Consider the following 12408-nt stretch of genomic DNA (forward strand, 5'->3'; position numbering starts at 1 on the left):
GAGAGGCAGGTAGACTAAAAATGTCGTGATTTTACTGCAGCTGGTTTATCACTGGTCTCCAGCTGTTCTCACAGCAATAGTTTCCTACAGTTCAGTAATGTGAGGATAACTGAATTCACGTTGTATCCGTGGAGAAATGAAGTGGCTTTGCGTGTCAGGGGAAGATACAGGCAGTCAGCACACAAGTGGTAAAAATATTTTTTAGTAAAACAAAGGCTCTTTATTCAAACTATACTTTCCTGGGGTGTTGCATGTAGTGCCTGAAAAGGAAAAATGCAAGAGCAGGTCATCAGGCAGTTGTCCTGCAAGGACAGCTTCAACTTTTCAAGATTAAGTCTGGCTACTAGTATTGGAGTCAGAATTGAAGTGCTGGTGGCAGCTTCTGGCTCTGTGTTTCTAGCATGATCCTCTTCCATGCAGATTATGCAGTGATCCACCCTGGATAAACACCAGATGTGATCGTTTCACAGGCTGCAGGTGGGATTGCACAGGCTCAGAAGCTCAGTGGTTCTGTACTGGATCAACACTGTTTTCCAGAGGTCATAATCAAGGAAAATATTTTAGAAAATTCCCCTCATAGACCTTTTGAGTGAGTTTAGCACAACGATGCAAGTCTGAATTATTTTACTTTGTGGAAATTTCTCAGGTTTTCCACTGTCAGTATATGTGCCCTTCACTGGGCTTGCTTTGAAGCTCTTCATAGTGTCAAGGTAAAAGTTTGGATTTACTATACTGCCCAAGTGTGAACTCAGGTAGCATTTAGTTAAATGGATCCTGTCCAATACCTGACCAAAATTCTCCATCAAATAATGCAAGGGATTTTTGTTCTAGTGTAATCTCATTTTTGTTACTCTGAGAAGTGGGCATAAAATATAAACTTTGTGCTTACTATTTGTCAGATCAAGCACTTCTGATCATCATATCAGTCAGTACTGACGCAATGGGTCACACATTATTAAATCATCTGGTGTTTGGACACTGCTTGTTCCTGTGCTGACACCACCAGGATGGGTTATTCTTCCAAGTGTTTATATCTGCACCACTTAATGAAGTACTTGATCCCTCAGCTGCAGACACAGCTTACACGTATTTGATGTTGTTGCAATTTGATGTGTTTTACTGTTCTGTTTCCAAATGCTGGGTGAAACCAGAGCCTTAGTTATCTTCTGAAAAACAGCTCAAGAGTATTTAGAAAAACAAGTATCTTATAAGAGGTACGTTAAGTGCACACTGAAGTTTATAGAGTTCTGCCCACATGCTGTCAGATAAACAGAGTTAAAAAATATACTGAACAGGTATCTCACTTACTGTAAAGAATGTTGATAATATTTTTTTTTCTTTCTTTCTTTTTAGGAACTAGTGGCTCAGAAAGTTTGTTATTAGCCATGCATAGGAAAACAGTTGTTTATTTTTCATAACTTACCTCTTTTGTAGATACTTCCTTTCTGTTTGATTCTATTATTTGGACAGAATTAGCATCGGGAAGAAAAGAATGAAAAATGGCTGAGTTGTTACTGCCTGGTACCAACAACTTCCGTAAGTTCACCCATGAATCCTTGGCTTCTATTGAAAAGAGAATTGCTGCCAAGAGGAATTGTCGAAGAAATACTGTAGACCAGAAACCTGAGGAGAAACCACGACCTCAACTTGACCTAAAAGCTTTCCAGAAATTACCAGCTCTCTATGGGAATCCTCCTCCGGAGCTTATTGGGGAACCACTGGAGGATCTCGACCCATACTACGAAGATCATAAGGTTAGAGCTAACCAAGATGTTTGGATTTTGATTTGTTTTATTGTGTTGCGAAGAAGTATTTATGTGAATGATCTATCAAACAGTTTTGCTTACATCCCTTTGAAGAAGCAGTCATCCATTTCTAGGTTATAACAATGCAAGAAGTTGGCACAGCTGGATGATGTGCTGTAATCTTCAAAAAAGATGAGTTCTGAATTACAGCAGTTAAATAATATGAACTTGATTAACATTGGAATGAGAACAGAAACAGTAAGAAAATTGATAAAGGAAGAAAAGGGAGATTTGAGTAAGATCTACAAGAAATTATAATAATTTTATAAATTTTCTTAAATTCTGTAGTTTGAAACATGGTTCTCTTGATCTCCATACTTATGCTTCACTTAAATATACAATAAAACAGTTTAATATAAAAAATATTTTAAAATATTTGCTGGTAAATCCTTAAAATCTACTTGTTCAAGCTCCATGTTCTAGTCATGAAGTATTGAAAAATACGATTTACAACAAAGAACAGAGAAATGGGAACCCATCCATTGGAAATTATGCTTTTTATTTAAGGAATGGTTAATGCTTTGAACTAGTTTTTACTGTCTTAGACCAAGGGGGTCACTACCAGAAATGGCAAATAATGATAAAAGCTACAATTCTTCCTCGCAAATCTGTATATTATGGCTCAACGAGAGGTTCAGTTTATTTTAAGAGAATAGTCAGAACAAGATTAGTTCAGTGCACAACTCTTTGCAAGTCCTAAAGTTAAAAAAGAAGTTTATGCTAAGGATATTTTTGCAGCTTGTCAGTTAATAGGTATTAATTCTTTCCTCAGTTTATGATGAAATGACAGCAAAGGATTACAAAGAGTCTTCTCATTTAAGCAAAGAGACTAAAGTTAAAATCAAGTTCTTGCTCATCACTGGTACAACAGGGCAAAAATATGTTCTGTCCAGTTTCCTGAGAACTTTACTTCAAATTTCTTTTTTTATTATTTAAGATTTTCATTGTGCTAAACAAACAGAAAACAATCTTCAGATTTACCGCTACACGTGCCTTATGGATCCTCAGTCCTTTCCATCCAATCCGAAGAACAGCAATTAAAATTTTAGTACATTCATATCCTTTTGTTGGCTTCATTTGTTCTTTTTGGTTATGAAACCCTACCTAATCCTATGCTTTTCTATTTAAAGAGCAGTGAATGTATCCAGTCTTTTCCTCACTCCAGATTAATTCTAATTTTGAATTAATTTATAAATTCTTGTCTTTGTACTCTTGTGCTACTTAGAAATAAATGGTGAGTGCTGGGGCTAATGAAGCCTGATGTTCTACAGATTTGTGTTTTGAGAATGCTCTTTGATGTTGTTTTCCTGATGTCTCATAAACAAATATCTCATGCTGAAGCCTTTCTCAATGAGACTAATAACATCTGTCCTCTTTCTCATCTTCCATTTACTCAAACTGCAGGAATTAAATTCAACTCATGTGCCAAAACTGATCAATCATTGGCCAATTTTAAGAAAAAAAGGCTGAGATGGTCAGACACACACATAAAAGGAAAAATGTGAAAAAGTAGTTTCTTAGGAAATCAGATTAAAAAAATATGTATTTTGTATGTGAAAGTAAAAACTTCTAGGGCTGCTGTTGCAGGGAGTGCCTTTAGAATATAAAATTAATACAGGTTCCACCTAATGCATCAAATGTAGCAGACTTGAATCTCTGGTGTGTTGCTCCAGTTTGGCACTGGGGAATGAGACCAGAGCAATTATGCTGTAGCTTGGGGCTGAATGAAGCCTGATGTGCAGTATTTGGAAGCTATCCTGTCATTCAGCGAATGGCTTAAGTGTTGGGCATAGAGGAACCTCATGAGGTTCAACAAGGACAAGTGTAGAGTCCTGCAGCTGGGAAGGAACAACCCCATGCACCAGTACAGGCTGGAGATTGACCTGCTGCAGAGTAGCTCTGCAGAGAGATACTTGGAAGGCCTGGTTGGTAATAAACTAACCATGAGCCAACAATATGCCCTCGTGGCCAAGAAGGCCAATGGCATCCTGGGATGCATCAAGAAGAGTGTGGGCAGTAGGTCAAGGGAGGTTCTCCTCCTCCTCTACTCTGCCCTGGTGAGGCCTCATCTGGAGTCCTGTGTCCAGTTCTGGGCTCCTCAGTTCAAGAGGGACAGGGAACTTCTGGAGAGAGTCCAGCACAGGGCCACCAAGATGATCAGGGGACTGGAGCAACTTCCTTCTCACGAAGGGCTGTGGGAACTGGGGCTGTTTAGTCTGGAGAAAAGAAGACTGAGGGGCATCTCAATATTTACAAATATTTAAAAGGTGGATGTCAAGAGAATAGGGCAGCACATTTTCTGTAGTGTTCAGTGACAGAACAAGAGGTAATAGACAACAGCTGGGGCACAAAAAGTGCCACTTAAACATAAGGCTTCACCTGTGTGACCTTGGGTAAGTTTTAACCTTTTGTGCTATTTAAAACGAACAAAAAAAAATGCATCCTTCCTCCTATATTTTGAATGGTTGAGTATCCTTTTACCAAATTTGTCATGTTTAGAGCAGCAGATCTCTAACCCATACAGAAGTCCAGATGTCATGAGTAATAGTGGTAGAGTGATGTCCTCTAACACAACTCAGACGCAGCAAATACGTTGCATGCTGTTCAAACGTATGCTTTAATCTGAAAACCAGATACAATATATATGAGTGGTAGAATATCTATTTGCGTTTCTGAATCAATGTCTTAAGTATTTGCCTTCACTCCTGTGACTCACATTGTTCACTTTTGTCATCATGTGCACTATTATAACTAATTGTGTGTTCATGGCTCTGACTGAGTCATCCAAGGCTTCTCCATCTGCCTCGTGGAACAAGTATGTTGAGTAAGTATCTGTGGGTAAGTATGTTTTTTAATTCTTCAGTTATATTAACTTGCTGAGACTTACCTTTCTGCCTTCACTGAAGACACTTTTCATACAAGGAAAGGCTGTGGGAACTGGGACTGTTTAGTCTAGAAAAGAGGAGACTGAGAGGGGATCTTATTGACATTTACAAATATCTAAATGGTGGATGTCAGGAAGTTGGGACATCCCTTTATTTTTTTATAGTATCTAGCAACAGGACAAGGGGTAATGGGATGAAGCTGGAACACAAAAAGTTCCATTTAAATATAACAAAAAACTATTTTAGTGTGAGAGTGATGGAGCAGTGGCAACAGGCTGCCCAGAGGGGTTGTGGAGTCTCCTTCCTTGGAGGTCTTCAAGATATGCCTGGACATGTTCCTATGTGACCTGATCTAGGTGGACCTGCTTCTGCAGGAGGATTGGTCTAGATGATCTCTAAAGGTCTCTTCCAACCCCTACCGTTCTATAATTCTGTGATTCTATAATTTAGAAGGGAAGTTGCTTATGTTAGGACTTTATATATTTTTTTAAATGTGATTTGTAGGAGTATTTTTGGCTTTAAACTCAGTACCTACAATAACTGATGTTACAGGGTAGAATAAGTATAGATTAAGTTCAGCTGTTGAACTAGCTTCATATCTATCCTGCTGCTTCACTTTGTTATCCCATTTTCTAAAGTTATTATAATAGAAGTTGCTCAATATTTATTTGTTCTTTGTCCAGACACATTTCCCATTGTTGCTGATGCTGATAAAGCTCAGAAAGAACTGCTACCTTTTAAAATTCTTTTTTAATAATATTGAAATGCTGAGTTTACCCTAATAAAGTGTTCTGTCAGAAGCTCCTGGCCTGCACGACACTGTTAGAAAGTAAATCTCTTATCTCAAGGCTGCCAAAGCTTGGAATGTTAAATCACAATAGATCCATGCCTTTTTTGTCAAACAATGGACAATGTTTTTATCTCTTTTGAAAGAATATTTCAGCTCTCACTTTTTCAGTTTGGCATAAAAATATTAGAATACAAACCCTGATAATTCTAATTTTGGAAAAGATTCCAAAATACTTAGTTTTAAAAACAGGTCTAAACTTGCTCCTGACTAACTCTTGTTACATGACACTGAAACAGTTGGGAATGGCATATCTTCATGCAAGCAGGAACAAGACTCTGTATGGCATTAATATACAATATCTCCAGAAGATGCTGAAGTACTTCTCTGCCTATGAGAGCATTAAAGGTTAGATAAGAGTTGTATCTACTTTTGGCATCAAGACTACTGTTCAAATGCATTTCAACAATAATTTCAGAATACTTCTTTCCAAATGAAAAGGAAAGAAATACATCCATATAATTTCTTAGTGCATTTGCTCACTACCAGATGAATGCCTTTTGAATTCTGTAGGGAGATCACTGCCTTGTTGAAATAAGTGCACTCAGTAAGTCCAGAAGAGCTTTTACTAATAATTTTCCATTAATAATTGCTATCTTAAATTGAGGCTATTGTACTCTTTTGTTTCGCTAAGTGTTTTAAACATTCTACACAGAAATGGATGTTGTGTGCATATCACACGTTCACTTGGCCACGTGAAACTAGATCAAGATAGAACTTTTAGTCTTTAATTTAGCAAGTAGCTAGGAATTTTGTGTTTCTTAAGTTCTGAGGACTCACATGAAAGAGTTTGAAGAAAATTGTTGAATGCCAAAAAACCCTGTCACAGGTGTGAATGTTAATGACCATGTCCACATTGCAGTCAGCTACTGTCTCAAGCTCCATGTGAGATATCGATAGAATACACTGAAATCAGCAGCAGCCTTTCCATTACTTCTCTGCATTATCAGTTTGGTTTGCTGGCCTAGACAGTGGAAAGTCTGTGTCTCCCCTGTTAATTGCTAATATTACTGGTTTTCTTTGGCACTTTTCTCCCTTCCTTAGGTTTACTTTCACTGGCATTTACACTTTTGAATCATTGATAAAAATATTGGCAAGAGGATTCTGTCTAAATGAATTCACTTTCCTTCGAGATCCCTGGAACTGGTTGGATTTCAGTGTTATTGTTATGGCGTAAGTGGGAACACGTGAAACATGGATTACCTGTGTTTGTGCTCCGTATTTGAGCTTCTTGTTGCTATGGTATTGCCTGCAGTAAAAATCCCCAACACTGTTGGTCCTAATTGAATCTGAAACTATCTAGGACTTTGACTCTTCCTCTTGTTTTATCACTCACTATGTAACAGTAGTATATTAGTTTTTTAACAAGGGAATAGATCTGTGCATAGCAAGATATACTCTGCAGTGAGTGTATGTGAATGGATGCAATTCAATCAGAGAAAAGGTAGTAGCTGGGCTGTTAAGTACAGACATGTTGATCCTGTGAATGAGAGTGTAAAACACCAAGACAGAGGATTAAATTTAGGCTCATAATCTCAAAAAGAACCCACCCAAACAAAAAACAAACCCAAAACAAAACCCCACAGTTTGAGCTTCAGTTTGCAGTAATTAGCTTTTATATTGGTTAGGTGCAGCTACAGAAGGGAAACTAAATCAGTTGAAGAGTTGAAGACTGAAATGAGCAATTTTGAGTGTTTCTTTTGCTTATATATTAAATGTATGGTATTTTAAGATGCTAACATAAAAGCAGCTGTGCACATGCCAAGAGCTACCTCATAAGGAAACTAATAATGAAGAAATGGGTTTCTAATTCATAAGTCTTTAGACAAATCCTTGATCTCAAAAGGTCCCTTCCAACTCCTACCATTCTATGATTCTATGATAAGTAATTTATTAATACTTAAAATACACCTGGAAAGACTGAATGACTGCTGTAAAATAGTTGCCCTATTTGCTCCATTCAACTACTTGACATTTCACGTCCTGACTTTACAGGTATGTGGGAGCATTTAGTAACTTGGGGAGTGTGTCAGTCCTTCGGACTTTCAGGGTGCTGAGAGCTTTAAAAACCATTTCAGTAGTCCCAGGTAAGAAACCCTATTTGCTCAATACTTTCTACTACTTACAGCTGATTCGTTGCTTCAATCAAAATGTTGACTTTTACCTTTCCTTTTTCCATTTTCTTTTTTCTTTCATTGATTGCAGATACAGTTGAATTTGTGGATACAAACAGTGTTCACCTGTCCCAGCCAGAATGAATCAAGCAATAGAAACAATCTTGTATTTTGTTTATTTTCATTATGCTTGTAAAGTTTTTGTTAAGACTCATACAATGTGAGTTTCACAGAATGTTCTTCTATCTGGTCTATGGTGTTATGGTTCAATAGAAACACCTCTGATGATTGAATGGACTTTATTATTAATCATCTTACATCACCTGTGGGAAAACTGTTTCCTTTATTCTGTTAGTTATAAAGCCAGTGGACTCTTTCTTATGATGAAATAAAAATTAAGAACTGGTGGGTTATTCTGTTCTCTTCATATTCCTTACTGTCTCCAATTTCTTCACAGATTACCAGTGCTGGAAATTCCATTTGAATTATGCATATTACTCTTTCTGGATAAGAAAAGCTAGACTATCTTGGTTTCCTCATCTGTGCTTAAATAGGGATTAAAGGGACATCTGCAAATTGTAGGAGCAATAAAGCAAGGAAAAAAAATATTGTCATATTAATTACTCTCTCATCCAAATGTACTTGCCACATATTATTCAGTGATTTTGGTACTTCAGTTGTTATACGTTGTTTTAACTATAATCAAGTATGACATATGAATCAGATTTTCATGTTGTTTTTCCTTTGTTTATTATGTTCCTAGGACTGAAGATCATTGTAGGGGCACTTATCCAGTCTGTTAAGAAGCTTGCCAATGTGATGATCCTGACTGTTTTCTGCTTAAGTGTCTTTGCCCTCATAGGTCTTCAGCTTTTTAAGGGCAACTTGCGACAAAAGTGTATCAAGAACTCTACGGAGACCAGTAAAATGAATTATTTCCATAACAAAACTTGGGAATCCTATGAAATGTCTGCTAATGATACAAGTAATTTTTCTCCTTCATTATTTTTAGTTGGTAATATAGACACCTATGCACGTGTGTATAACCACTACTGTAAATGATATTGATGTTTTGATGATATTTTGATGCGTTAACTACTTGATAATGGTGTTCAGATTGCCAGAGCAGCTTGTGGGAATCCAGGAATGCCTCCCTTCCCTTAATTACAAGAAATAGCACTTCCAAATTTTACATTAACATCCTGCTTTGTTTCCCAGAATGACATGACAATAACTGAAATACTCATTAGCTCATTCTCTGCTGTAATTCCCCAAAGTTCACCTTTTACTACATGCCGAAGAGTCTATACACCTTCATTGTGGTGTCCAGTAAATTACTCTTCAGCTTGAAACAGAGGAATACGTTTAAAAGTCAAATTACTTTTTTCTTCACCTCATATGTATCTTGTGTCTTATACAAGATGTACACAGTATCCATCTTTCATGTGCAAATCTTAATTGAGACTGAAAACACACCAGAGCATTCCCAGAGGAGCAGGAAGATGCAATTTGGAAAAGAAAAGCCTTGTGCTAAAGGAAAAGCCTTAATAAACACAAAAAAAATACAGTGAAAGTAAACAATGTCTATGCCAGAAATATGAAGAAAGCTTCGTCACTGAAAATCTCTGCCAACAAGTTCAGACATAGCAACAGTTACATAGGGAGAAAAGCATTCTCCCAGGGGAAATGTTGAAATACATTAAAAATCCACATGAGACTGTCATTTGTATATACTCTGTGTGGAAGATTTTTTCAGACACATTTTTTTTAATACCTTCATAGTTCAGGGGGAGAAAGTCTTTCTATAAAAGGATTTTTGGGGAAAAAGCTCTTGTACTTACCAAAACCCCACACATATAAACAAAGTCATGTACAGACTGTTGCTAAAAAAAACCATAAATGAAAGCAAACTTCAAAATCAACCAGGTACTGACTAGAACACCACATGAGAGACCACTTATGTGACAAACTTTGACTAAAGTAACTTTGTACTGAAGAGACAGGAAACAAAACCAGATACATTTGTTTGTTTTTTTGTTGGGTTTGGGGCAGGGATGGATTTTGGCTGTTGTTTAATCCAGACCATTGCATAAAAGAATGGCATCTATATAAAAGAACATAGGGCTCGAGAAATTAAGAACCTGTGTTGTTTTGCAAGCTTTATCTTGTTCATTTCCTATATCATACATCTGTGTGCAGGGTGATTTGCAACGAAGGTAAAAACAATTGGAGGGTCCAGGCAGGTTTAATGAAAATTAGATGTCCTTCCTACAGGATTTAGGACTTACTCATTACTTACTCATTATAAGCCCTGTGTTTTTAAAGTGATATTTTTTTATGGGCTGATTTGGACCTGATTTTAGGGAAGTTCTCATCTGCAATAGAGAGAACTATGTGTTAGGATTCTCTGAAGCTCAATCACTGAATCTTCTTAAAGAAACCATTTTACCAGTTGTTAGAAGCAGAATTAAACAAAAATCAGGTGGAAAGTAGCCCAGATAGCTACTCTTTCCTTTATGCTGTATTTACATGTATGCTACAGCTGATACTAAAGATTCCTGCTGACTCTGAATCATGATGACTTACCTGACTAGCACAGCTGAAGTTTGAGAAGCAGAAGAAAGACATTACGTTTCCCTTGCAACTTGGACAATAAGCCCAAATCTTTGTGAAGCTAATTAGTCATTATCACTAAAGCTATTATTTTCATTCTGCTGCTAGCTGAAGAACCAGAGTAACTCGTGGTAAAACCAATAAGGGAAGAGGTCGAAAAGGGCCCAACTCCAGTTGGAGAATGGAGAAATCTGTATTTCTCAACCAAGTAACCTTGAGAAACCTGGGACCTGCTGTTTGGCTCAGCAGAGCAGTGATATATATCCACACAGCCAAATAATGTTTCTTCATCCTCAAAACAAGGCTTTGCTTTCTATTGGTCTTTGGATATCATCTCCTTCATGACAAAGGCTGAGGGATCTAGGACTTTTTAGCTTGGAGGAGACTGAAGGGTGACTCCATTAATGTTTACAAATATGTAAAGGGTGGGTGTCAGGAGGATGGAGTCAGACTCTTCTCAGTGATGTCCAATGATAAGACAAGAGGCAATGGGTACAAGCTGGAACATAAGAGGTTGCAAAGAAACACAAGGGAAAACTTGTTCACTATGAGGGTGAGGGAGCACTGGAATGAGCTACCCAGGGAGGGTTGTGGAGTCTCCTTCTCTAGAGGCGTTAAAAACCCACCTGGACGAGTTCCTGTGTGACCTACTCTAGGTGGTCCTGCTCTGGTAGGGGGGTTGAACTGGATGATCTTTCGAGGTTCCTTCCAACCCTTAAGATTCTATAATTCTGTGAAATAGAACTGCTTTATGCTACCCTAAATGATGTTTGTGTGCTATCCTGAATAGGATTAATTGCTACAGAACAAAGCTGTGCCAGTTTGTGCTAATGATTACCAAACCAGGGACTGCCTAAGTCTGTCCCTTCCAGTTTTTCAGTTCCTTAATGAAGATGTGGCCAAGTGATAATATTTTTTAAAAATTCAGTTTTAAGGATTGCCTTCAGTCTGAAGTTCATGCAGACATATATGCATGCTTATAAATGAGGATAGTACATCTTGCAGTCTTGTGCAGTTATTGTGAGTATGGGAAACCTATCTATGTGCGTGCACCTATGCGTACAGGTCACTAATTACTCATCACTACTTGTATTCAAGGATACAGAATTCAGGCTAGGAACTGCTTTGATATATTTTTTTCCCCCTTTTTTACAGCATACTTTGCTAAGAAAGAGGGCACCTCAGATATTTTGCTATGCGGTCCTGGTGCTGGGTAAGTACACTCAAGAATGTTTCTTTGGAAGTTTTCTCTGCATCAGTGCTTGTATATTTGCTCAGTTCTATGAGACAAAAGCAGAAATTCAAAGCTTTCCCTGAATATAGAAACAGGAATGCAGACAACAAAATACAGTTAACAGACAAGTAATTTAGTATATGTAGGGAATGAAGCATGAACCTGCAATTGACTTATTCGGGTCTATATTTCTTGGAGCCTTCCCAGAAATTCTGTCTATCTCCCATGATTGTATGAGAGAACTGAAAATATGAAAGAACTCAGATACAGCACATGAAAAAAGTGCTCCTCTCTATGTAGACTCCTTAGTGTTAAACTATAACAACAAAACATGGATTTTGGAGGGCAGTTTTGGGCAGGGAGGGAGACGTGACTGCTTTGCACTGAGGGTCGATGGATGAAGATTGGTGATGGAGGAGTTGTCCTGGGTTGATGATCTAATCCGGCCAGTCATCTTCCTTTGTGACTGGGTTGTGAGTGCCATTTTTTTCATCCCACTTTCCAGCCAATGCTACTTGGAGTAGAAAATTGGCAATTTAATGAAATACAGAGCTGCAAATAATCACAACTTTCACATAAGGTGATGTTTTCCTTGAAAGCAACATAGCTATAAAACCTCCACTTTTTATTATTGCTTCTAGGACCTGTCCTCCAGACTATGTATGCATGAGGATTGGACCCAATCCTGATTATGGTTTCACTAGTTTTGATACCTTTGGTTGGGCCTTTCTTTCCTTATTCCGCCTGATGACCCAAGACTACTGGGAGCGTCTGTACCAGCAGGTACCAGCTTTGTCCATAATTCAGAACTGATCTTACAGGAAGAGCAATAGCCAGAGCAAAAAATGTGTAGCAAGGAGAAGAAACCTCAAATAAAACAATAGCTGCAAGTTGCTGAGCCTATATCCTC

General features: G+C 37.8%; 1 protein-coding gene across 1 annotated transcript in view; it reads left to right on the forward strand.

The window, feature by feature from the left end:
* The first annotated feature begins 1499 nt into the window (after positions 1-1499).
* Positions 1500-12408, forward strand: part of LOC104558107 (sodium channel protein type 5 subunit alpha-like) — a 38236-nt gene continuing 27327 nt past the window's right edge. Inside the window, exons 1-8 of the mRNA XM_061996365.1 lie at positions 1500-1754; positions 2743-2861; positions 4522-4629; positions 6582-6710; positions 7533-7624; positions 8415-8636; positions 11420-11477; positions 12140-12281. Coding sequence (XP_061852349.1) covers positions 1500-1754; positions 2743-2861; positions 4522-4629; positions 6582-6710; positions 7533-7624; positions 8415-8636; positions 11420-11477; positions 12140-12281 — 1125 coding nt within the window. The remainder of the gene's footprint in view (positions 1755-2742; positions 2862-4521; positions 4630-6581; positions 6711-7532; positions 7625-8414; positions 8637-11419; positions 11478-12139; positions 12282-12408) is intronic.

This window comes from Colius striatus, chromosome 5 (genome assembly GCF_028858725.1).
Source record: "Colius striatus isolate bColStr4 chromosome 5, bColStr4.1.hap1, whole genome shotgun sequence".
Lineage (NCBI taxonomy): Eukaryota > Metazoa > Chordata > Aves > Coliiformes > Coliidae > Colius > Colius striatus.